The 26954-nt window shown below is 46.4% G+C and overlaps 1 protein-coding gene across 1 annotated transcript in view; it reads right to left on the reverse strand.

The window, feature by feature from the left end:
* Positions 1-2188: 2188 nt before the first annotated feature.
* Positions 2189-26954, reverse strand: part of IGSF21 (immunoglobin superfamily member 21) — a 376743-nt gene continuing 351977 nt past the window's right edge. The window contains exons 5-6 of the mRNA XM_074302565.1: positions 6234-6349; positions 2189-2875 (exon numbers count right to left, since the gene is read on the reverse strand). Of these exons, the coding sequence (XP_074158666.1) occupies positions 2189-2875; positions 6234-6349 (803 nt within the window). The remainder of the gene's footprint in view (positions 2876-6233; positions 6350-26954) is intronic.

Consider the following 26954-nt stretch of genomic DNA (forward strand, 5'->3'; position numbering starts at 1 on the left):
GTGTCTCCCTACCTCTGATTCCTTAAACTTCTCCATTATATTCCCTAAAATATTACCATTAGAAACCCAAAGGGGCTTCCTTATTATAATGGCAACGCTGTGTGGATTATGTTAAAAGTATCGTTCGATTGTTGACCTCAAATTTTCTTCATCAGTAAGATGAAAGTCCCACTTTCACTCCCCACGGCACTGATTATTGAGGATTTATGGGTGCAAGAGGCCCGAGTGACCCTAGAACTAGAAGTAACTTCAGCAGTCACCCAGTCATGAAGATAAGGAAACTGAGGCTCAAGGATAGTAAGGAACTTGTCCAAGATCACAAATACAGAGCTATTATTTGAATGCAGATCCCTTACCGTTAGAACTTTTTTTTAACATCACCCAGCTACACTTCATTTCACATTCATTTTACAGATGAAGAAACTGAGGTTCAGGGAAAGACTTGCCCAAAGTCACAGAACTAGTGTTTGCTTGAATTTGAACGGTTCCTCCGCCTCAAAGTCCAGTGCTCTTTCCATCTCACAACAGTCTGTGAGCAACGGCTCCGTAAATCTCACTGCTCTGTAGAGATATGATCTTTTATTCTGATTAGGTGATAAAACCTTAGTGTAAATTAATTTATCAAGGCTCGTTTCAGATGCTTCCTCCTACTGAAAGCCCTTCTTTTCCCTAATTGACAGCCTTCTCTTCTTCCTCTGACATGATGGTAGTCCGTTCTTATGGCACTGGGTATATCTTGTCCTGAAGCAGCTGGATTTCAAAGGGGAGACCTAGATTCAGGAAGGCTTCAGTTCAAATATGGCCTGAGATGCTTAGGAGACATGGCAAGTCATTTACCCTCCATCTAACTTACTCCTCTTCTATAAAATGGGGATAATCATAGAACTTATCTCCCCGACTTGTTGTGGGGATCAAGTTTTATATGTTTGTATATTGGTATATGTGTATGTATGTGTATACGCACAGACGGCACATATATCTACATATATGTCACTTTGCAAGTTGACAAAGGACAGTGAGCATGTCTAAGTCATCCTCATATTTCTGCCCTCAGTTACTCCCTTTCCTGAATTTGCTGCCCATCACAGGGCTTTGTACAAAACCTCAATACGGTTTGTTGACTTGAATTGCTGAATTGAATTCCATTAATTAGAATGTTCCTAAGCCAGAGCTAAGAGGAGATGTGGGGTCAGGGGTGTGTGTGTGTGAAAATTACAACAAGAAAAGGGAAAGATAACTCTTTTCTGAGCATTTCTAGGTACCCAATGGCAGGACTAGATCTTGACCCTTTTGAAGATTTATCCCCTACCTTAGAATATTTCTGTTCTACTCCCAGAGTATTCTATAAAGCCAGGAAAAGTCAGAAAATAAATTAGTATTTGGAAGAACACACAGTGCCAGAGTCAGAAGGGAATTTAGAATGCTGAATGTCAGTGCCTGGAGGGCTCTTAGAACCTGGGAGGTCAGAGCTGGGAAGGCCCTTAGAACCCAGGATGTTAGAGCCTGGAGGGCCCTTAGAACCCAGGAGGTCAGAGCTGGGAGGGCCCTTAGAACCCAGGAGGTCAGAGCTGGGAGGGCCCTTAGAACCCAGGAGGTCAGAGCTGGGAGGGCCCTTAGAACCCAGGAGGTCAGAGCTGGGAGGGCCTTTAGAACCCAGGAGGTCAGAGCTGTGAGGGCCCTTAGAACCCAGGAGGTCAGAGCTGGGAGGGCCCTTAGAACCCAGGAGGTCAGAGCTGGGAGGGCCCTTAGAACCCGGGAGGTCAGAGGGGGGAGGGCCCTTAGAACCCAGGAGGTCAGAGCTGGGAGGGCCCTTAGAACCTGGGAGGTCAGAGCTGGGAGGGCCCTTAGAACCCGGGAGGTCAGAGGGGGGAGGGCCCTTAGAACCCAGGAGGTCAGAGGGGGGAGAGCCCTTAGAACCTGGGAGGTCAGAGCTGGGAGGGCCCTTAGAACCCAGAATGTCAGAGCTGGGAGGGCCCTTAGAACCCAGGAGGTCAGAGCTGGGAGGCCGTTTTGAGTACTCTCAGTTTCCACAGGAGGAAGCAGAGCCTAAGCAGGGGAAGGACTTATCTGGTTCACACAGTGGGTTCAGTCTCCCTCTCGTTCTCCCTAGTTTCACTCTCCTCTCTGAGAGGCTCGATGCTCACTTTGGAAGAGACTCTTGAGCCACCTCAGGGTCCTTGGTTTGGGTTCAGCCCACAAGCGCATGACCTTGACCTAGTAAAGCTGTCTGGTGTCCCTGCCTTGGCGCACAGTCTGGCTCTGGACGGTGAGACCCTGATTTCCCAGCTTTCACATCCTCCATGTGCACAGCCCCGTACTGGTCACCCTCCCTCCCGCCCACAGCCCCCTCCATCCTCCTCAAACCCTCCAGCTCTGGGAGCCCCGTTCCCTGACCCGCCTTACCAAGCGTGACCTCGGCTTGCATGGGCATGGAGAGGGCCGGGTGCTTGACCTCACAGCTGAAGAGGGCCTCGTTGTCCACCTGAGGGTTGAGCGTCCAGGTGAGCAGGGCCCGCACCTCCACAGTGCCATCGCTGCCCGGGGCTCGGCTGTGACGCAGAAAGTACACGGGCTCCGCACTGTGGACCCAGCGGGGGAACTCCCGGCTCACAACAGTCTCTGGGATGTTCTCAGTGGTAGGCTGGAGGACGAGGCTGGGGTCCGGGGTCAGGCCCCGGAAGGGCCCCTCGGTGTAAGGATGCCCGCCCCTGCCCTCTGCGTCCAGCAGGGACAGCGACTTCTGCATCTTCGTGTCATCCAGGTCCCGGTGCAGCAGGCTGCGGAACGCCCGGCTGTCCTGGAGGGCGGCTGTGCCCACCGCGGGCTCTGACAGAGACACGGCTTCGATGGGCTCTCCATCTCGCTTGAAGTAAACCTGAGGGAGGAGGAAGGAGCACTCAGACAAGGGAGGAGCTCTCACTACTTGGCTCTGGACTGGATGGAGAACAGTGCTGTTGGAGACCCACCCCACTCCGGAAGCCTTCAGAGAGTGCCCTCCATCATGCTATTCCCCCCCGCAGACGCCCACCCCTGGCACGTGTCCACGTCCGTCCCCATCTCAGTTATATGCTCCTGGTTACCTGTGGCAAAGCTTCTTTCTCCACCATAACCTGGAATCTCATTTGTTTTTTGTTCCAAACAAATCACGTAGCCCCGGCCAAAGGCCAACCAAATGCTATTTGAATTCACCGTTCGGGGGTTATTCACATCGTTTCCCAATCTTGGCCCAGAAAACCAGGAGGAAGCTAGGATCTTACCCAGTAAATCTGCTCTGGGAAAAATGCACATTTTTGCATATCAAACACTATCTCAAAGCACTGGGGTTGGGGAGAGTGTGACTAATTAAAGGACTCCCAGAGTGCGTCTGTTGCTAATGGGAGGAATTGTCTTCCAATTCATCTGTTGCATGAAACCTGGTTTTCCTATCTGGAGGTTGTTTAAAATGAGACATACAATTATAGCTGCAGATGAATCATTTTTAAATGTCTCTTTGGGTTGGCTATTTCTCTTGCTTCTTTCTTTAGGTTGGGAGCTGTCTTTCTAGGAGCAGTCTAGGCTAGCATCCATAACATTTCCATCTAGTTGGGGGCTTCCTCCTCGGGTCGGAGGCTCTGTCTTGCCTCTTAGGCTTGGAGCTTCTGGAGGGCAGGATGTTGGGGGGCTGGCTTGTATCTTCTTCCTTAAAAGAGAAGTTCCCTGAGGGCCGGAACTTGGGAGTCGTAGGACCCGGGTTCAAATCTTACTTCAGAGACTTCTGACTTGTGTGATCTCCTAGGGCTTCAGGTTCTTTATCTATAAAAGGAGGTCGGACCAGCTGGTTTTTGAGATCCTTTACATTAGGCTCTCTTGCTTAGCCCAGGACTCCAGATAAAGCCAAAGTGCCCCACATCACAGGGTTCGGGGAACACTTCGGCGGCTTCTTGGGAAAGGACTGGGCTTTTTCACGGGGGGATGGGAGCCATTGAGAATGTGGAGATATTGAGGTAGAATAAGTGGCCATGGAGAGGAAATTAGCAGAATACTGGAAGACGAAGTGGGAGAAAATTGTGTGCGTGTGTGTGAGCCTGAAATCTGAACAGGTGTGCTTGTGTGGGAGGGAGAGAGGTGTGCAGCTCGGAAGAAAGAAAATTGTCCTCTAGCTTTCTCTTCTAATGGGGAATTCAAGTTTTGAGCTGCGGAATTTAATTCAATTTGTTGTTTTTGTATTTTGGTACATGCGCTCAGAGGCCTGTGGGAAACGGGTGTCTCTTTAATAAATCGTATAAATAAATCGATGGGAGCTGAGGAGGGGGGCGGGGTGCATGTGGGAAGCATCACTGAGGGAGGCTGGGTCCCAGGAGAGTGAAAATAGGGGAGGAAAAAGAGGAAGAAAGAGACAATGGGGAGGAGAGGAGACAGAATTAGAGAGGGGGAGGGGGGTTGCTGGGGGGGGGGTGGAATCGAATTCAGGAGAGGCCAATCTGTCAGGGTTTAAAGCCTCCAAAAATGAATGTCGCTTGCACATAAAGGCCTGCTTTGGGTTTTTTGAAAAGTGCTTCAAAAGCCGGATTGTAATTTATATCAAAGGATTCCTCAGAGCTTCCAACATCCCAGGCAGATGCAAGAAGCTGGCAGAATATGGGGGGCTGAGAAGCATTTTCTAAAAAGGGGGAATATTTGATTGTATGAAACCTTAGAGGCCTGAAAGGTTTCAAGGGCCCGAGGCACCGCTGGCAGTGGCAGTGGGAATGGGGGGAGGGGACATCAGAATCCTTCCAGCAGCTTCCTGGAGGGCACCTCCCTCGGAGGACAGCAGGCAGCACCTGCCCGTGGCCCTTTGTGTTAGCGGTTGGCATGTGGGAGCAAGTAGGAGTAATAGAGTGGGGGGAGTGGGAGTAGGTGTTCGGAAAATTCTTTTGTACCCTGGTCTTCTCTGGGGTCTAGGAGGTCACACTGAGCCTTTTATCCTGTGCTTTCTGTTGTGCCCATTGTATCTGGGGAGGGAATGTGGGTTTCCAGTGGAGTTGGTGCAGAATCACATTGATCTTTGAATCAAGAGGTTTTGTGCCTTTTGTGGCAGAGCCCACCAGCCGGTCCTTTGGGAATCCCAGAGCATTAAGAGGTGGACAAAACTCTAAAGTCTGCCGTCTTTCATTTCATGGAAGAAAGGGGTGTCCGAGCTTCCAAAGGCACTAAGTCGTAAAATGTGAAATTTAAAGGCAGGTCATAATTCTAGAACCGGAAGAGGCTCTGGAGGCAATCTAATCTAACTTCTTGATTTTACAGATGAAGAAACTCAGGTTTGGGGAAATGACCTGAAGTCACTTGGGCAGTAAGTATCAGAGGCCTGTCTTTAGTATAGGTCATTATTCCGAATCCAGTGCCCTTTCCATAATACTCTGCTGTTTTTTGTTTTTGTTTTTGGTTTTGTTTTTGTTTTTGTTTTTGTTTTTGTTTTGTTTTGTTTTGTTTTGTTTTTGTTTTTGTTTTTGTTTTTGTTTTTGTTTTTGTTTTTGTTTTGTTTTGTTTTGTTTTTGTTTTTGTTTTTTTTTTTTTTTTTCTGTGTAGCTAGAGGGAATGAGGCACATGGAGAAAGTCTGGAGTCAAATTTCTCCCTGATTCCTGCTTGCCTCTCCGCCCTGTTCCCTTCTCCCAAATCCCCCCAGGTTAGCCCCTTCCCACCACCCATTCTCCCAACCACACTTAAATTGTCCCTTAAAATAGCCACGACGATGAAATTGGGAAAATTATTAAGGTTTCCAGGATATTAGGGTGACCCTAAAAGGAAACTGTCAGTTAGATTTTATTCTTTCTCACTTTTCTTTGTCTTTCTGAGCCTCAGGATCTGGGAGGCGTCCATGTTCTTTTAGCCCTGGGAAACTAGATGATAAGGAGGCTGGGGAAGATGGGGTGGGTCATAGTGGGCAGGTAAGACCAGAAATATTGTGGTTGGCTCAGAGGAGCATAGGTGCAAGAATCGGAAGGGACTTTAGAAGTGCTCCGGTCTCACTTTTTTGTTGGGAAAATTGGGTCTCAAAGAGGATATGTGAGTTTTTCCAACCACTCAGGTAGAGCAACAAATCTCTTCTTCAAACTCAGCTCCTCAGACTCCTAGAGTTAATTTTGCCTTGGTTTGGCAGCCAGGACTCCCTCCAGGTTCATCCTCATCTCCCAGTTGAACCTTCATTTGGAATGTTGAGGAAATGGGATGTCCACACATTACAGGTGGGGGGTGCTGGGGCCCGGGTACTTACCACGGGTGCTGGCTTCCCTCCTGACACAATGCAGACCAGGGTGAAGTTCTGAGCCTGGTAGCGGCTAAAGGGGGCAGGGCTGTCAGCAGCCACGACAGCGATGGAGGTGGGAGGAGCTGTCAGGGAGGAAAAGCAGACCCGAGTTCAGAGACAGCCTAAGTCAATCTCAGGGGCTTCGATTTCACTTCAATCACCGAGTCAGCCTTGTCTGTCCTGTTCTCACTTGTACCCCTCCAGAAAGCCTTCAGTGAGCGTCAGTAATGTACTCCTCCCGGGTCTCACATAACCCTTGACTTTGTACCTCCTCAATGAACTTTCCATGAAATGCTAAATGTTCGAGCATGTTAGAGTGGACATTGGAGAGGTCCGTGGTCATCTATGGCGTCACAGTGTGACCTGGCTCCAGGTCAGACTTAAGGGAATAGGAGCCCAAAGTGAGTCACTGGGAGTTTAAATCCTTCCTCTTTATGTAAGAGGAACCTTTGCACTACAATTCACCTAAGTCTATGCAGCCATTCTTTGTGCCGTTAGGAAAAAAAATCATTAATTTAGGGCAGACTCAGTTAGGTGGGAGCACCTAGAGTCAGGAAGGTCTGAGTTCAAATCCAACCTCAGCCACTAGCTGTGTGACCCGGGAAAGTTACACAACCCTGGGTGCCTCAGTTTCCCAGCTGGAGAAGGGAATATCAAACCATTCCAGTATTTTTGTCAAGAAAATCTCAAAAAGGGGTCATGGTGAGCCAGATAAAACTGGAATGACTAAATAATGACAGCAAGACTTAGGACTGCAACCTCAGTAGCCCTCTGGTTTTACAGATGAGAAACCTGAGGCTGAGTGAGGTTAAATAACTTGTCCTAAATCACACAGGTTTTAAATGACACAGGCAGGATCTGAACCCGGATCCGGATTCCAAAGTCAGTCCTATTCCCTCTACATTGTCCTAATCCTTGTTTATTTCTTATCTTCCTCCTAAGGCAGGAATCACCTTGAATCCATGCTTGTTTCTTTTTCTCCTTACTAAGATTGGGACCACCTTGAATCCATGCTTGTTTCTTATTTTCCTACTAAGGTTGGGACCACCTTGAATCCATGCTTATTTCTTATCCCCCAAATTAGACAGGGACCAGTTTATTGCCCAAATCTATTTTCAAAAGGTAGTACTGGGCTCCATAAAGTAGATAAGATGCTTTTGGGAAGAAGGTTTGTTGAATGAATCATCAAGGCAATCAACAAAACATTCAGTAAATATTAAGAAAAGAATCCTTGTGCTCCAGTTGTTACCATGACCTTTTTTTCAGTGAGCATTTATTAAGTGCCTTCTGTGTGCACAGTGTTCTGCCACAGGTTTCCTCATTACTGTGCAGAGGAGAGTGTGGGTTTGAAGGGTAGGTAGAGCTGGGGGCAATACAGGCTGTGGGAGATCAAATCAAGCTGGAAGGACTTCCAGTAGGAGCCTAGGCTGGGATGTCTGTTATCTCGAGGACGAGCCTTGCTATGTTCAGAGAAACACATCTGCAGACTTGCTGGGGACAAATGTTTCTTCCCATATAGCTCAGCAAGACAGCAGTTCTTTCTGACCTATTTCTAATCCTTTGAAATGTCTGCCCATTGCTCCTGATTCCACCCTTGGGCCCAAGGAAAAACAAGGTGAATCCTTTATCTTCAGTGGACAGCTGTCCAGAAAATTGAGGAGAGCGATCATCTCTCTTTGGGGAATGAGGGCTTCTGTTTCCTTAACTGTAACAGAGGGGAGGGATGGGCCAGGGGCGCTGAGTTGGCCTGAGATTACTTCTAACTCTACTTTATGACCCTACAGTTCCTTCCCCATCTTGGTTGATCGTGTCAATGGGATGACGAGAATGGAAACAGGAGGAAGATCTGGGAAATAAATGGGAGGGGCCCAGAACTAGGATGCTTTATATTCTTCCACCTGTGGAGAGTTATTGACTCTTCTTCACCTGTTGAAATCCTACATAATCAAACCTGAATCTAGGCATGGTAATATTGACAGAAATGCTCGCAGAGCAGGCAGGGTGCTAGGTGTCCATTCCACTGCAAGTCAATGATGATGATAAAATTCACTAGCATTTCTATAACAATTTAAGGTTTGCAAAGTGCTCATATATTATGCAGTTTGAATCTAATAATACCTTGTAGAGAAAGGTGCTATTATTATTTCCATTTTACAGATCAAACAACTAAGACCTGAATAAAAGACTGAATAAATGACTTGCCTAGGGGATTATAGAACGATTCCTTCCTGGCCACATTCAGAAACTGCTAATATTAATAAGAGGAAATTTTTTTTATACTTATCCAATGTTTTTAACCCCAAATGGAGAAAGATGAGACGCATAGTCTTTCCAAACTGGAATAAAAGAGGCTGGAGTCCTGGCATCCCAACGATGACAGCTTGCCAATGACTAGCCTTATTAGGAGAGACAGAAAAATCCTACATGGAAGCTCTAGTTTGGTTTATATCTTTCTCTAGTTGGGGAGAAAGTTCTGCATTACAATCTCTCTGTGTGACAGGAATTCGGAGAAGGGAGAGATAACTACGTGAGAAGAGCCACACTCTACTTATCTTCGGATCCCTTCCCTGGTGATTTTGCCCTTCAGGAGGCAATCTAGGCAAGAAGTAGGATGAAAGCCAATAAAAAAGCCTTTAAGAAAATGAAGCAAATATCATGAGTTTCAGACGCGAAATTTCATGTATTTTACAGTCACTTAATAAACATTAAGTGTCTACTGTGTGCCAGACACTGTATTAAGTGTTGGGGATACAATGAAAGGCAAAAGGCAATCTCTGCTTTCAAGAAGTTAACAATCTAACAAGAGAGACCATAGGAATGAATAAAGCATTTATTAAGTGCCTGCTGAATACTGGGCATTGTGCTTAGGGTTGGTGATCCAAAGAAAGGCAAAATATTATCTTCAAGGACCTTATAGTCTAATGGGGAAGACGGCAGAAATGGAGGAAAAAAAGCATTTATTGAGTGCCTATTGTATGCCAGGTACTGTGCTAACATTGAAAATTCAAAGAAAGGTAAAAGATGATCCTCCCTTCGAGGAGCTCACAATCTAATGTGGGAAGACAGCACATAAAAAGAGATGAAAAGGGGAAGTAGGGAAGAAGGGGAGGGAGAATTCCTGGGTGGGGGGGCATGATAAAGTCCTGCAGTGAGGGGGGAAATGATGAGATGTCTAAGCTAGTCACCCTTCTTAAATGGAGATCTGGGAGGGGCTTTCTAATATCCTACCGGAGGGAGGGAGGGGTCCCAGGGATAAGGGGTCCTTAGAAGTGAAAGTATCCAAGTTGATTTGATCTTGCAGGAAGATGAGTTTGCCCAATGCAGGAGCCTTTATAGCCCTCACTCCTGGCTTTTTTTTTCTCTTATTCTTTACACATTTTTGACAAGTTTGCAGGTCACTATGGATAGAGAACACTCATTTGAGCCTGTAGGATCTCTGTTTAAGTTCCACCACTGATACAGACTGGCTAAGTTATTTAGCCTCTCAGTGATCTAGAAAACTTCCTAAAACTCTAATTTTTAGAGTATTTAATGGGAGGACAACAAGGGATAGAAGGAATCACTGGAAGACTGATGCAGGGACTACTACTCTGGTAAGCCTCCGCAATTCCAAGAAGCTTTAGATTTTCCTGCTTCTGGAGAGTTATTGAGTCTCCTTTACCTGTTGAATTCCTACTTAATTGAAGCTTAACTGTAGACATAGACCCTCGGATTCAGAGTAAGGTTTAATTCATCTCTTTACATTCGAGTTCCCTAAAACCAAGGAAATCAACTGTTGTCTGCCGGCTCCACAGACAATGGAGATGGTGAAATAGGATGGAGGTGAGGCTGGAGGACAGTACATCAGGATGGAAGTGACAAAGGACTTCTGAGACTTCAGAGCAAGTACGGGAAAGCTCACGCCTTTATTCAGTAGGGGAACCCTCCTCCCATCAATGCGGATAAGAATGGCCAAGGGAACACTTCCAATCTGCTCTCATTCACCCCACTAGTCGTGGAATCCTCAGCAAATCACTTACCCCTGTCTGCCTCAGTTTCCTCATCTGTCAAATGAGTTAGAGAAGGAAACAGAAAACCCTTCCAGTGTCTTTGCCAAGGAAATCCCCAAAAGGCCTGACTCCAGGTCTAGTACTCTGTACACTCTGGTGTCAACTAGTTACCCCTTAGAACCTCAGTTTCCTTAGCTGTAAAATGGAGGATGAATGATGCCCCCAGCATTCATCTCACAGATTACTCTGAAATGCAGGCGAGGTAGTATCGGAGAGTGTTCCATACATCTTGGCTATTATCACGCTCCAGTTTCTCTTCCCGCTCCGATGTTCCAATGGCCTTTTCAGTTTTAAAAGTCTCTGAGGCTGCAACATATGTTCCCTCATTTCACCGTACATCTATATGATCGTATCCATGTACCCACACACGTAAATCCGTGTTCGGGACATCAGCAGCCAAGTCACGCGCGCCACCCACACAGACCTGATCAGAGCTGCTCTGTCCCTCATTAGATTTCCGAGCAGGTGTTAGCAATATGTACAGTTAATCAAGCCCGTCAGACAATAAGTGTTTTCAATTGTATGGACTGTGACACAATCCCTGCTGCTAATATCACTCTGCTCGGCGCAGCCCGCCCCCCCTTCTCCTCCCTTTCCATATAACTTAAATCTGGGACTCAGAATCTCAGACAACCGACTGTTGTTTTAGCATTTACCCGCCGTCTCTCAGCTAGACAGCAGCACACAGACACGGTCTGGAATTGGCCCCAGCTAAGGAGGCTGCGAAGCCCAGGAGAGTTACATCCCCTGTTAACTTGTTATCCCATGTCCTCGTCTTCCAGGAGTTGTAGGATGTCAGAGCTGGGAGGGCCCTTAGAACCCGGGGGGTCAGAGCTGGGAGGGCCCTTAGAACCCGGGAGGTCAGAGCTGGGAGGGCCCTTAGAACCCTGGAGGTCAGAGCTGGGAGGGCCCTTAGAACCCAGGATGTCAGAGCTGGGAGGGCCCTGAGAACCCAGGAGGTCAGAGCTGGGAGGGCCTTAGAACCCAGGAGGTCAGAGCTGGGAGGGCCCTGAGAACCCAGGAGGTCAGAGCTGGGAGGGCCCTTAGAACCCAGGATGTCAGAGCTGGGAGGGCCCTTAGAACCCAGGAGGTCAGAGCTGGGAGGGCCCTTAGAACCCGGGAGGTCAGAGCTGGGAGGGTCCTTAGAACCCAGGAGGTCAGAGCTGGGAGGGCCCTTAGAACCCAGGAGGTCAGAGCTGGGAGGGCCTTAGAACCCGGGAGGTCAGGACTGGGAGGGCCCTGAGAACCCAGGAGGTCAGAGCTGGGAGGGCCCTTAGAACCCAGGATATCAGAGCTGGGAGGGCCCTTAGAACCCAGGAGGTCAGAGCTGGGAGGGCCCTGAGAACCCAGGAGGTCAGGACTGGGAGGGCCCTGAGAACCCAGGAGGTCAGAGCTGGGAGGGCCCTTAGAACCCAGGATGCCAGAGCTGGGAGGGCCCTTAGAACCTGGGAGGTCAGAGCTGGGTGGGACTTTAGAACAGAGAAGATCAGAATTGGAAAGGTCCTTGGCACACAGAATGGCAGAGTGGGGAGGGACTTTAGAGCAGTTATTAGACACAGGAAGGGCCTTAGAACACAGAATAATGGAAGTGCAAAAATCTAAAAAATAATTTAATCCACTTCCCTCATTTTTCAGTTGAGAAAATGGAGATGCTAATGGAGAGGGCCTTCAGTATTCCAGTCTGTTGCTGATTGGTGAAAGCTTGCCTAATCATTAGTGTGTACAATGGGAAGACAAACTTGTTTGAATAACCCTGTAAAGAGAATTCAGCTAGGAAAAAGAATTTATTCTGACCTGTATGATGGAAACAAATATAAGTGACCTTTATAGGATCTGCATTTTGGCCTCCCCATCCCTCTGTCTCTTTGGGAGCTCACTACACTCAACAACCAGAACTGTTAGAAATGCAGGGTCCCCACAGTTTTATGTATGACATATTTTTCTATAGCTGGGATGGTAGACTTGGAAAAATCCTTTTTCGGGGGTATCTCTGTGGAGCTTATATTTCCTCTAGTCCCCCAAGTACATCTTTCTGCCAAAGGGCTCGGGTCCTCAGCATGTCTGCTCTCATTAATCACGTTGCTTCAGTCAATGAGGTGAGGCTTTTCTTGTGGGGAGGGGAGAGAAGTACCCAGTTTCAGGGAGGGTGGGTAGGATTAAAAACTAGTTGCAAATTACATTATTTGCAAAAATCCATTCTTTCTTCTTGGCGTGCCTGGTCTATTGACTGTTCCTTTTTCAATCCTGCTCTATTCATTAGACCCACTTCCAACTTCACTCCTCCTCCCACCTCCCGCCCAACCAGTTCATACAAGTGTCCATGAATAGAAATGTTGCTTTTTAAATCTTTCTTTACTTTTCTCATGCCCATTTATTATCCCATAATTTAATGGCCTCTCCCTCATCCTTTTCCATCAATGTTCCTTCTGCTCCATCAAGACATCGGTTGAAATCTAGATCTCTTGGAAATCCTTTTCACCCAGCGTACAGTGAGGTATCATCTTTGTCCCTCTGGCACTGGGCATTCATCACTGAATATCATACTAGCTCTAAGTGATTCAGGTAGTCTTGGAGTAATTTCCTAGGCTCTAAGCACTTAGAAGACAGGGACTACAACATTAAGTCACCTAGAACCCAAGAAGAAATCAGAGAACAAAGAATTGTCAGTCAGACAGTCTCCTTGAGCATCAGTTTTCCCATTTGTAAAATAGGAATACTAATAGGTTCGACTGCACAGGTTACTGTAGGGATCAAATGAGAAAAAACAAAGTCCTTTGCAAACCTCAGGGCACATGTCATTTATTATTATTATTATTATTATTATTATTATTATTATCTTTTGATAGGATTCAAGTAGAAATCGTCCTAGAACAAAGTATGTTTCCTCCTTTTGTTATTATTAATAATTGTGATTCACAATTAATAATTATTGATTTAATAATACTATAATAAATAGAATTGGAATGGATCTTTGAAAAGAAAACATTACAATATAGATTGTTCCAACTGGAAGAGAATGATAAAGCTGCAAGGGACCTCTGAATGTAGAATATTTGAATTGGAAGGAGCTTTAGATCATTGAATGCCAAGTCAGAAAATTCTTCAGTACCTAGATTTTTAGAGGAACAAGGGTTCTTAGGACAGAGAATAGCACCAGTAGTCCCCTGGAGCCAGCTTGAACTGGAAAACTGATTAATAAATTCTCAGAATAAGCATTGACATGGGAATTGCCAAGTGCTACAAAACAGGGTTGAGTTTATTGTTTTGTTGATCGTCTAGACTTAAGAAGTGATGGAGATAATTTCAGTGATGCAGATTAAATCTAAAAGATGTAAGTCTATTGAGGTTACAGCTATTTTTCTCCAGGAGAGCTGGTTGTTCAACAATTTTAAGCAATCTCGGAATAATTGTAAAGAGCCTTAGAACCTAGAATGCTGGAGGTGGAAGGAATTTTAGGACAGAAAATGTCAGAATCCTAGGACACAGAATTTCAGAACTAGAAATGCCTTTAGAATATGAAATGTCAGAGATGGGAGGGCCCTTAGAACCCGGGATGTTAGAGCTGGGAGGGCCCTTAGAACTCAGGAGGTCAGAGATGGGAGGGCCCTTAGAACCCAGGATGTCAGAGCTGGGAGGGCCCTTAGAACCCAGGAGGTCAGAGCTGGGAGGGCCCTTAGAACCCGGGATGTCAGAGCTGGGAGGGTCCTTAGAACCCAGGAGGTCAGAGCTGGGAGGGGCCTTAGGACCCGGGAGGTCAGAGCTGGGAGGGTCCTTAGAACCCAGGAGGTCAGAGCTGGGAGGGGCCTTAGGACCCGGGATGTCAGAGTGGAGAGGGCCCTTAGAACACAGGAGGTCAGAGCTGGGAGGGCCCTTAGAACCCAGGATGTCAGAGCTGGGAGGGCCCTTAGAACCCAGGAGGTCAGAGCTGGGAGGGGCCTTAGGACCCGGGATGTCAGAGTGGAGAGGGCCCTTAGGACACGGGAGGTCAGAGCTGGGAGGGCCCTTAGAACCCAGGAGGTCAGAGCTGGGAGGGCCCTTAGAACCCAGGAGGTCAGAGCTGGGAGGGCCCTTAGAACCCAGGAGGTCAGAGCTGGGAGGGCCCTTAGAACCCGGGATGTCAGAGCTGGGAGGGTCCTTAGAACCCAGGAGGTCAGAGCTGGGAGGGGCCTTAGGACCCGGGAGGTCAGAGCTGGGAGGGTCCTTAGAACCCAGGAGGTCAGAGCTGGGAGGGGCCTTAGGACCCGGGATGTCAGAGTGGAGAGGGCCCTTAGAACACAGGAGGTCAGAGCTGGGAGGGCCCTTAGAACCCAGGATGTCAGAGCTGGGAGGGCCCTTAGAACCCAGGAGGTCAGAGCTGGGAGGGGCCTTAGGACCCGGGATGTCAGAGTGGAGAGGGCCCTTAGGACACGGGAGGTCAGAGCTGGGAGGGCCCTTAGAACCCAGGATGTCAGAGCTGGGAGGGCCCTTAGAACACAGGAGGTCAGAGCTGGGAGGGCCCTTAGAACCCAGGATGTCAGAGCTGGGAGGGCCCTTAGAACCCAGGAGGTCAGAGCTGGGAGGGGCCTTAGGACCCGGGATGTCAGAGTGGAGAGGGCCCTTAGAACACAGGAGGTCAGAGCTGGGAGGGCCCTTAGAACCCAGGATGTCAGAGCTGGGAGGGCCCTTAGAACCCAGGAGGTCAGAGCTGGGAGGGGCCTTAGGACCCGGGATGTCAGAGTGGAGAGGGCCCTTAGGACACGGGAGGTCAGAGCTGGGAGGGCCCTTAGAACCCAGGAGGTCAGAGCTGGGAGGGCCCTTAGAACCCAGGAGGTCAGAGCTGGGAGGGTCCTTAGAACCCAGGAGGTCAGAGCTGGGAGGGGCCTTAGGACCCGGGATGTCAGAGTGGAGAGGGCCCTTAGAACACAGGAGGTCAGAGCTGGGAGGGCCCTTAGAACCCGGGATGTCAGAGCTGGGAGGGCCCTTAGAACCCAGGAGGTCAGAGCTGGGAGGGCCCTTAGAACCCGGGATGTCAGAGCTGGGAGGGCCCTTAGAACCCAGGAGGTCAGAGCTGGGAGGGCCCTTAGAACCCGGGATGTCAGAGTGGAGAGGGCCCTTAGAACATGGGATGTCAGAGCTGGGAGGGCCCTTAGAACCCAGGAGGTCAGAGCTGGGAGGGGCCTTAGGACCCGGGATGTCAGAGTGGAGAGGGCCCTTAGAACACAGGAGGTCAGAGCTGGGAGGGCCTTTAGAACCCAGGATGTCAGAGTGGAGAGGGCCCTTAGAACCCAGGAGGTCAGAGCTGGGAGGGCCCTTAGAACCCGGGATGTCAGAGCTGGGAGGGCCCTTAGAACCCAGGAGGTCAGAGCTGGGAGGGCCCTTAGAACCCGGGATGTCAGAGCTGGGAGGGCCCTTAGAAGCCAGGAGGTCAGAGCTGGGAGGGCCCTTAGAACCCGGGATGTCAGAGTGGAGAGGGCCCTTAGAACATGGGATGTCAGAGCTGGGAGGGCCCTTAGAATAGTGAGTGCTGCAATTGGGCTGAAAGCAACCTTAGATATTAAAACAGCCTGATTCACTTATTTTATAGATGGGGAAACAGCCTCTAGGCCATTGGACGGACATGTCCCGTAGCTAAGAAATGCAGTAGGGTGGATGTCGTCCCCTCTCCCTTCTGTCTCCTTTTCCAATGATCTCACTCAATCACTCCCAAGTCCTTGCTGCCAGAAGGACACATCTGGGCAGAGCGTGACCCGGGCCACGAGTGCTGGCCCTCATCTTACCCATCAGTCAGAGCTGGCAGGGGCTGACCTCAGAGGTCACCAGCTCCACCTGCATCTTGTACAGCTGGGATCCTGAGCCCTGGAGGGCACTCTGTGCCTCATATCACATCCCAGGAGCTACTGAGCAGCTGATGACTACTCTCGAAGGATGAGCGTGGTGATGAAAACTTTTTTTACACCGTCCCAGAGTGTTTGCATTCCCCTTTAGAGGCAGGTGACTCTAGAAGACTCTTATTTTATTTATCTTATTTATAGGACTCTTATTTTTCTTTTTGTATCCCCACCTTTAGTAGCAGGCTTGGTCCAGACTGGGCAGCTCTCTTGCTGATTGATAGCAGTGAGAGTTTTATTGTGTCCCTTTGACAGATGAAGAAACTGAGGTTCTGATGGAGGATTTGACTTGTTTGTGATCACAGTTAGTAAATGCTTGAGGGGGACTCAGACCCAGTATTTAGCCATGAAAGCAGTTCTGGAGCTGGAACCGGCCTTGGAAGTCATTTAACTCCTCTTCTTATTTTACACTGAAAAAACTGAGGCCCAGAGGTGAAAGGATGTGGCCCAGATCTCCCGATAGTAAGTGGCAGAGGTGGGATACAATGTAACTCCTCTGGGCTGCCTCTGCAACAGCAGTGCGTGCTCCTGGGGAGGAAGCTGGGAGGGAAAGTACAAAGGTAGGGGGAGCAGCAGAACCAAAATTCAGAGCTCCAAACTAACGTGTGTGTGAGTGTGTGTGAGTGTGTTTGTGTGTGTGAGTGTGTGTATGTTTGTGTGTGTATGTGTGTGAGTGTGTGTGTGAGTGTGTGAGTGTGTGTGTGAGTGTGTGTGAGAGTGTGAGTGTGTGTGTTTGTGTGTGTGAGTGTGTGTGAGAGTGTGTGTGTGTGTGAGTGTGAGTGTGTTTGTGTGTGTGAGTGTGTGTGTTTGTGTCTGTGAGTGTGTGTGTTTGTGTGTGTGAGTGTGTGTGTGTGAGTGTGTGTGTGTGTTTGTGTGTGTGAGTGTGTGTGTTTGTGTCTGTGAGTGTGTGTGTTTGTGTGTGTGAGTGTGTGTGTGTTTTAAGGCAATCAGGGTGAAGGGCTGCTTGCCCAGGGTCACACAGCTAATAAGTGTCTGAGGCTGGATTTGAACTCAAGTCTTCCTGCCTCTAGAGTTGGTCCCTTTTCATTCCGCACTGACTTCAGTTGATCCCACTGGAGTCTTTTCTCCCCCTTCTTGGGCCCCTCAGGCTGCAGAGCCCTCATTTCACTGTGGGTTTTGGCGCGTCCAATCGATAAGTCATTATCAATGCCCATCGATAAGGGCATTGCTGCAGAGGTTTTGGGGGTACAGGGACCACAAGTTTGCCTTTCTCTAGCTGCCCCCACAGGAGGAGGCCTGAAACAGCTGAGAACCACAACATGGCAGGGGGAGCTCCAATCGAGGATTTATGTGAAAATTAAATATTGAACTGAGCTTTGAAGCAGTCGAGTTAAGAAAACCAAGTCCCCCCCCCCCCCCCCGGAAGCCCCTCTGTATGCCAGAAGAGAACCCCAGCCCCAAACCGGGCGTCCACTGGAGCAACAGGAGCCATGCCCACAGAGGTGCAATGGGCTCCTTGCTCAGCAGCTGCTCCTCCCTCCTCTCGTGCTTGGGCCTCAGGCCCCTTGCCACCTCACTCCACATGGCCCTTTCTCATCTTAATGGAAGCAGCTGGAGCCTGGCGCTCACATTCAGCTGGGAGGTATTGGGGGCTCTTTATGAGCTCCCCTAAAATCTGCAGCCCCATCGCCTTCCCAGCTCTCCCAGGCACAGGAGAGATCGCAGAGCTCCCCAATTTTCCCATCCGTGTCCCCATCCCTCTCCCATCCTTTCACCCAAACCGCCCTCCCTCTACAGTGATGGGTGACTTTGGCAGCGGAGCCCAAGGAGGCGTGAGCAGCTGGAGGAGCGATGTTGGATCGTCATCTGCACACTCTCACCCTCAGCATTCATCCAGCCATCCACCCACCCGCCTCTCCATCACTTGCCTCTCTCCTCCTCCCCAAGCTGTTGTGCTTTCTAATTAGCAACCCCCACCTGGCAGCTCTGGCCCCCCTGAGACGGCTCCTGGAGAGAACTGAGCCCTGGACCGAGCACTGAAAGGACCTGGATTGGAATTCTGGCTCTTTCCAATCATTATCACCTCCACGATCTTTAGCAGGAACTCCCCCCCTTCTCTGGGTCTCCCTATCCCACTGACCAAGCTCTCAGTGCCAGTTTTGGCCCTAAGGTCTTCTCCAGCTCTGGATAAATAAAGCTGCCTGCTCAGGTCACAGGAGACAGCTGGGAGGCCGCAGGAAGGCAGACTGGTGTGAAATCTTTGATCCCTTGGTGAACCACAGCTGTTCTGAGAATCCCACATCCCTGGGTGCTGCTAAAGATCAATAGCAGGCCTTTCCCTTCGATGGGATTGAGTATGGCTAGAGGGTTAATATTATTTTCCAGCCAATACTTATAAATGAAAAAAATAATTTATTAGACACTTACTGTACCTACTGGTATACCTACTGTGTACCAGACAGTAAGCTGGGTGCTGTGGATGGCCATCCCGGCCTTCGAGGGATTTATATGCTGCTAGGAGATTACAATACATAGAAGAGAGTGGTCAGAGAAAGGAGTTTTGGGATAGTGCGTCTTAAGGATGGCAAATGAAGGCAGAGGCAATTAATTAATACTATTGTGTTGGTTGTTTGATTTATTACTCCCTAAAGAAAAGTGGAAAAGGGCAAAGTTTATATTAAAGGGTGCCCTATATTAATAAAATATGTTAATTTATATGTGGGAACCTAGGCAGCTTGGATTGAGTGCTGGACCTAGAATTAGGAAGATCCGAATTAAATCCAGCCTTAGATACTTACTAGTTGTGTGAGCCTGAGCAAGTCACTTAATCTCGCTTCTTGTGACTAAGTTATGGCTATGGGACTTTGCTCAGGAGCAAGAGTTAAGTGCTTGTATTATTCCTTTAGAAAAAGAGAAAGAGTTTAGGACCCAGTTAAAAGAGGTAGTTTAGGAAATTAACAGGTCAATCAACAAATGTCATCCCAGGTAAGCTCACCTTCTCAGACTTTCTCTTTAATCCAATAGCAATATTCCCATTAATGACCCAAGATTTCCCCCTCTATTCCCCACTCCCCTGTCTTTTCTACGTAATGTGGCCTCCCCAGCATTGGCTCAGGGACTTTGCTACATGATCCTTTCACCCTTCTAGTAATATCTTTGGCTTCCATTTTTTCCTCCTAATCCCCAACCCCTCATTAAGCTCAAATGAGTCTAAGGTTTTATTTTGGGTCCGTTTAAAAAACTTGCTAGTTATGGCTCTCTTAATAAGACACTGTCCTGAATAGTCAATGACTATAGTAATCTAGTGTTTGACAAACCCAAAGATCCCAACTTTTGGGATAAGAATTCACTATTTGATAAAAACTGCTGGGAAAACTGGAAATGAGTATGGCAGAAACTAGGCATGGACCCACACCTAACATCATATACCAAGATAAGGTCAAAATGGATTCATGATCTAGACATAAAGAATGGTATTTTAAATAAATTGTAAGAACATAAGATAGTTTACCTCTCAGATTTATGGAGGAGGAAGGAATTTGCGACCAAAGAAGAACTATAGATCATTACAGATCATAACATAGATAATTTTGATTATATTAAGTTAAAAAGTTTTTGTACAAACAAAACTAATGCAGACAAGATTAGAAGGGAAGCAATAAACTGGGAAAACATTTTTACAGTCAAAGGTTCTGATAAAGGCCTCATTTCTAAAATATATAGAGAATTGACTCAGATTTATAAGAATTCAAGCCATTCTCCAGTTGATAAATGGTCAAAAGATATGAACAGACAATTTTCAGATGAAGAAATTGTAACTACATGAAAAGGTGCTCCAAATAACTATTGATTGGAGAAATGCAAATTAAGACAACTCTGAGATTCCACTACACCTGTCAGATTGTCTAAGATGACAGGGAAAGATAATGACGGATGTTGGAGGGGATGTGGGAAAACTGGGACACGGATGCATTGTTGGTGGAGCTGTGAATACATCCAGCCATTCTGGAGAGCAATTTGGAACTATGCTCAAAGAGTTATCAAACTGTGCATACCCTTTGATCCAGCAGTGCTACTACTGGGCTTATATCTCAAAGAGATCTTAAAGAAGGGAAAGGGACCCACATGTGCAAAAATATTGTGTCAGCCCTTTTTGTAGTGGTCAGAAACTGGAAACTGATTGGATGTCCATCAATTGGAGAATGGATGAATAAATTGTGGTATGTGAATATTATTGTTCTGTAAGAAATGACCTGCAGGATGATTTCAGAAAGGCCTAGAGAGACTTATATGAACTGAGTGAAATGAGCAAGACCAGATCATTACATACTTCAACAACAATACTATATGATGATCAATTCTGATAGAGGTGGCCCTCTCCAACAATGAGATGAACCAAATCAGTTCCAATTGTTCAGTGGTGAAGAAAGCCATATACACCCAGAGAGAGGCCTGTGGGAACTGAGTATGGACCACAACTTAGGATTCTCACTCCTTTTGTTGTTTGTTTGCATTTTGTTTTCCTTCTCAGATTTTTTTTCTTTCTAGATCTGATTTTTCTTGTGCAGCAAAATAACTATAAATATGTGTACATATATTGGATTTAACATATATTTTAACATATTTAACATGTATTAGACTACCTGCTATATAGGGGCAGGAATGGGGGGAAGAAGGGAAAAATTTGGAACAGAAAGTTTTGCAAGGGTCAATGTGACAAATTACCCATGCATATGGTTTCATAAATAAAAAGCTTTAATTAATAAAAAAGACACTGTCCTTCACTCTTGAATATTTTGCCTTTGTGACCTCCTGCTATTTATGTTCTTCTGACCTTCAGCTTCTGATCATCCCCAATATCCATCTTTTCCATTTCTGAATACTGTCGAAGAAAGTTGTGGATCTGGACAGACTGCTATAAATACAATTCTTTGGTTTTCCTGATGGTCTCCCTCCAGACCTTCTCTTGTTTCCTTTTTTCCTTTTTGAAGCAATCAAGGTTAAGAGACTTGACCAGTCATACAGCTAGTGTCTCAGACTGTATTTGAACTTAGATCCTCTTGTCTCCAGAGCAGGTGCTCTATTCACTGCACCCTAGCTGCCCCTTTCTCCTATTTCTTTGTGCTTCCAGTACCACCCCACAAACCTTTACATTATACTTACTATCTTATCTCCTGTTTCATTGCAATCAAGATTATTCCCCCAAAGTTATCTCCCTCGTTTTAAAAAATCTCCACACTTCTCCTTTGCTCAGGTCTCAGTAGGAGGAAGCTCTTTTCCTTGCCACAGCTAATTTCTCCATTTTCCTTTTGTCTTTTTCAGGAGTTTGACCTATAGGTCATTTCCCATCTTTTCTGTCATTATAAATACCAATGAACAATGTCCTTGTTCATTCTCCCAACTAGTGATTTCTTCCCAAGAAATATATACAGGTTTCTCTCAAATTTAAAAAAAAATCTAAATAACCTTTTCTTCCTCCCTGCCATAACATCAGGCTAATTCTCAAGTGTCTCATCTCTTTCATTAACATCCAACAAAAACTGTCTACAATCCACTTTTTCATCACTCATTTGATCCTCAAGGTCTTGTAATCTGGTTTCCAACTTCACACTCTAAAGGAACTGATTTCTTAAAGGTCACCAATGATGTCTTGGTTGTTAAATCTGATGACCTTTTTTCTTTTTAAAAAATATTTTTGATTGATATCTTTTGTTTGTACATTGCTCATATTTCTCAGTGAATCCATCCTCTCTTCTGTTAGACTGTCAGCTTTACTAACATAGAATAAAAAAGAACAATAAAACAATTTCACAAAACTAACCAAAATCATAGAAAAAGTCTTATTATATTCAGTTTTCCATACCCATAGGCTATGGATAGGTGTGCAAAAACAAAAAACAAACAAACAAAAAAAAAAACAAAGGAGGTACTTTCTTGTATTTCTTTGAGTTTCTATTTGTTTCTTTATTTTGTCACTGTTCAACTGTTAACCATTTAACCCCCATGGATACTTTCTTCTCCCTTTAGTTCCAGGACTTCAGTCTTTCCTATTTAACAGCTCCTTTTCAGTTTCTTTTGTGGGTTCATCATTTCTGGGATGTTTGCTCCCCCATATCCTCATTCATTCCCGTGGGTCCGATGATTATCTGTTCTTATGTCTCCTAAATATGCATATCCAGCTACCATCACATCCTTGAGCTCTAGTGTCTAATATCCAAAGGCCTGATGGATATTTTTACTTGGATATCCAACCCAACCATCAACTCAACATAATCAATAGCTAATTATTTTCCTCTCCTTAAACCTTTTTCTATTGATTATGGCGCCTTGTGTCCAGACACTCAGGTATAAAATGTTAGTTTTTTGGGGTTTACTTGTCTCCCTTATTTCCCCACTTTCCATCCATTGTCATATTTGTTGGGTTCTACTTCCACTACATCTCTTGCATTTCTTCTCATCTATGTTTTAGACCCATAATCACTTTGTCCAGGACTATTATAGTAACCTCTTAACTAGTCTCCCTCTCACTGATCTTCCCTTCTTTTCACTTAATCTTCCATCCAACTGAAAGAAAATCTTCTTAAGGTTCACGCCTGGCCATGTCACAGTGGTTCAAAAACCATTAGTGACATTAGAACAAACAGGAACTCCTCACCTTGTCATTGAAAGCCCTTCAATATCTGATTCCATCCTTGTTCTCCAAATGTATTTCATATTTCTCCTTTTATGTTCTGTTATTATTTCCTGCCTTCAGAATGCTATCTACCACCTCTGTGCATTTGCAGACCTGGTCGCATACCTAGAGCACCATCCCTTCTCATGTCTGCCTTTGAGAACCTTTCTCTTCCTTCAAACCTAACTTAACTGCCATCACCTCTGTGATATCTTCCCTAATCCACCAGTTAAACTTATTTCTTCAGTTCTTTAAATCTCTCTAGATATATGTCAAGCATGTGTCTATCTGCTTCTCTCTTTTGTCCCCATAAATTCATATTAAATGACTTTCCCAGACTCACAGAGCTGGTGAGTATCTGAGGTCACATTTGAATTCAGGTCTTCCTAAATGCAGACCCGGTTCTCTTAATTACTGCACCACCTACTTGCTCCTGCAAATAGTAGACACTTCATACACATTTGTGAAATTGCATTATATTATGAAAGAGACCTTAACAATTGTACAATCTAACCCTGTCATTTAATTTTTTAATTAAAAATTTTCAACTAATAAAAACCTTTTTTCTCTCCTTTCCACTTCCCTCCATCCCCATTTGACAAAGAAAAACAAAACCCTTGAAACAAATATGCATTTTCAGGGGAAATAAATTCCCTCATTAACCATAAGTTTGCCATTTTATGAGGAAATGGCAATCTGTGATTAATGTGATTTAAAATATGCATATAGCTTTCCCATATCTTATTCTATACACATAAGAATGCACATGTGTATAGATGTGTGAATATATAATTTAATGCTACACTTACAGATTATATATACATATACATACTTATATATACATCTATATACATGTACCCTCTTCCCATATATATTATATATACATAAAATATATATATAATATATACATATTATATATATAATATATACATATAATACATATATATATATGTGTGTGTGTGTGTGTAAACATATAGTTTGATATTGTAGTTAGAAATGACCATTATGGAGTCACTTAGGCTAAGTAATCCTAATGACCATAAACATATAAATAAGGACAGTCTATTCTTTTCCATTGTGTGGACTTATTTTGGCCCTGTATCAAACATGTAAACATCTTGGCTCCTGGTTGATACTAACACCCATTTCTGGGGCCCTGATTACAGATCTGGAACATCCCCCCTCCTTCTGATCACATTGAAGACTCCGGTCATCCCATCGCAGTTCTAAGGTCCCTGCTTGCAGAGTTAGAATATCACCTTACTTCTGGTCCCAATGAGAACCCCTCATCACACCCCAATAAATGACTCCCCCACCCTCACTGGCTCTGATTAGGAACACCCCCTCCCCCATTTGACATCAATTACCTGTTTTCAACCAAGCCCCTTGTCAAGGTATAAAACTGCCCTGCTCAGATCCCTCTGAGAGGACGGACCCCACCCAGGTCTTTCACCCTAGGCATTTCTCCCTCTAAAGTGAGCGATCCCTGTCTGCATTCGGCATTGTGTGAGGGCACGTGTGCTTTACTAGCATCAGAACCAGCTTCTGCCAGGGCCAGATCCGGGGGCTGCCATTTGATGCTATTTAAAGAATGGCTTTCGTTACCCCAGCACAGGCCGGGCCGGTCACTGGCTGTCTCTCTGAGGGATCTGTCCTGTGTCGCCCCTTTCTCCAGATCCTTTCCCTGACCAGACTAAAACGAGTGGGACTTTTGCCCGTGGGCAGGACATGGTAGAGCGTCAGGATCACGAGTCCGGAGCGTCCTATGCTACAGTTCCTCAGTGGCAAGGGGATCTCCTCTGGTGTCCAGCTTGGGTGCTCCCCTAGGAGGATTTGGGTAGATGCGTGTGAACTCATTGACTGTCAGATCCCTGAATGCTAATATTAAAAGGTTGAAAATGGAAAGTGTTGGAGCAGGTTCAATAGAAGGGGTGGTAAGGAATGTTTAGTCTAGCCCTCCATTACTCAGATAAGTAAACCAGGGGAGGCTTAAAGGCCCACGGACAGGAGTAGCTCTCTGCAGTCCCAGATAGTCCTTCCACGCGATCAATGGAAAAGGAACAATCAGGAGGGTGTGAAACGGGAAGAGGTCAGTGGAGGGAAAAGGGTAGACATAGCTCTAACTTTGGCCATTTTTATTATTGTTTAATCTCTAATAAATCTCAGTTTCATCACTTGTAAAAAGAGGGGATTGGAACCTATGATTTCTACAAAAATCTTCTAGATTTGGCTTTATGCTCTTTTGATATTAGTGTCCATAAGAAAGTTGACAGAATTCTGATGGAAGTGGAAATCTTCAACATAAAGAAGATCCCACTCACTTCCAGTTGATCAATGATGGACAGAAATAACTATACCAGAGAAGGAACACTGGGAAGTGAATGTAAATTGTTAGCACTACTGTCTATCTACCCAGGTTACTTACACCTTCGGAATCCAATACTTAACGTGCAACAAGAAAATGGGATTCACACACATATATTATATCTAGGTTACAGTGTAACACATGTAAAATGTATGGGATTGCCTGTCATCGGGGGGAGGGAGTAAAGGGAGGGAGGGGATAATTTGGAAAAATGAATACAAGGGATAATATTATAAAAAAAATTACTCATGCATATATACTGTTAAAAAAATTATAAATAAATAAAAAAAAAGTTGACAGAGGCCCACTGAGATCTTGGGAACCTCATCTTGTTTATACTGCTGCCCCATGGCTAATGGTATTTCCACATTCCACCTGCTGACATTCTGATTGGCTCAGCAGAGGCTCCGCCCACCACAAGTTGTTTTTAAGTTCTGGACCCAGAGCTGGCTTTCTGATAGGTCTCTTTATGGGAGTCCAGCTGGAGGCTGGGAGACTGTGGTTAAGGGTCTCAGCAGGCAGGCCCTGCTGGAAGCTGGAGCCGCATCAGATGCTCCGTGCAGCAGGGCTTTCTGGGACAATATAGTAAACGTGCTTAAGTTCTAGAATGGGTGCCATTTCCTGATATATGAAATATATGGAGTGTGACATGAATATGTTTTAAATAGCAATAAAACCGGCCAATTTGGGGTTGTTTTCAATATAGTTCAGGCCCATCTTGTACACGTACAAGCATTTTTTAACGTGTATGTCAGATGGTCTCTGAGGGCGCCTCCCAGAGGCGGGCTGTCCCGGGCTGGCGGGGGGCTCAGCTTCTGGGGAGGGGGATTCTCCCCTTTATGTAGGATCCCTCCCCCACCCCGCTAGCGGGGGCCGGTGGGAGGTGGGAGGGAATGTTTACGTGTGTGTGCTGTGCTGTGTACGGAGGGCAGGTGTGTGGGGGGTGTATGGTGAGTGTGGGCATATGCGCCCCATATCTGGGTGGGGACTATGTGTTACATGTGTTACATATGTGATTGGTGTGTCTGTGTGACGTGCTCGTATATATATGGGGCTGTGTGTATATGCAAACGTGCATAATATATTTATATAAATATATACATTATATATATACACACGTGCACGTGTGCACGAGGATGCGCTAAGAGGTGGCTGGGGTGAGGAGCCAGTGGAATCCCAGGGCCTGGTCCCAGAGTCAGGGACCTAAGAGGGAAGGGCCGTGCAGCCCACTCGGATTTCTCAGAGCCACATCATTAAGTGGCGAGATCAGCGGGGGGACCACCGGGCCCGGTTTGTAGCCTGGTGGAAGGTCTCCAGGTTCTGTCCTTCTGCACAGCACCAACAGCCCCATCCACCACCTAAGGGATCCCGCCGGGCCGCTCACCCTCGGCCCCATCCAATTTCCTCATTGAGGAAAGGAGACCCCAATGCCCCCAGAGCCGTCCAGTCCACACCTGAACGAGAACCCCTTGGCTCTTGTCCAGCCAGGGCTGGGGCCCAGCTCCACTAGGAGCCTTGGGGGGTGGAGCAGGGCGGGAGAAGAGGCTGGTGGAGTCCCAGCTCCTGCCCACCTGAGCCCTGACACGCACCTGAGCCCAAACAGTCATCAGTGATCACAGCAAAACACGCAGATTTCTACAAGATGAGCTCATAAAGAGCTCTAGGTGGTCACACAGAGTTCCTCTCTAGTCCCTGAATAGACACGAACCCCAACTGGAGGCTGGCCCCTTTAGGATGGAGCAGGGGTGACACAGGCCAAGAGGGAGATATGCA

This window comes from Sminthopsis crassicaudata, chromosome 3, assembly GCF_048593235.1.
Source record: "Sminthopsis crassicaudata isolate SCR6 chromosome 3, ASM4859323v1, whole genome shotgun sequence".
NCBI classification, from domain to species: Eukaryota; Metazoa; Chordata; class Mammalia; order Dasyuromorphia; family Dasyuridae; genus Sminthopsis; species Sminthopsis crassicaudata.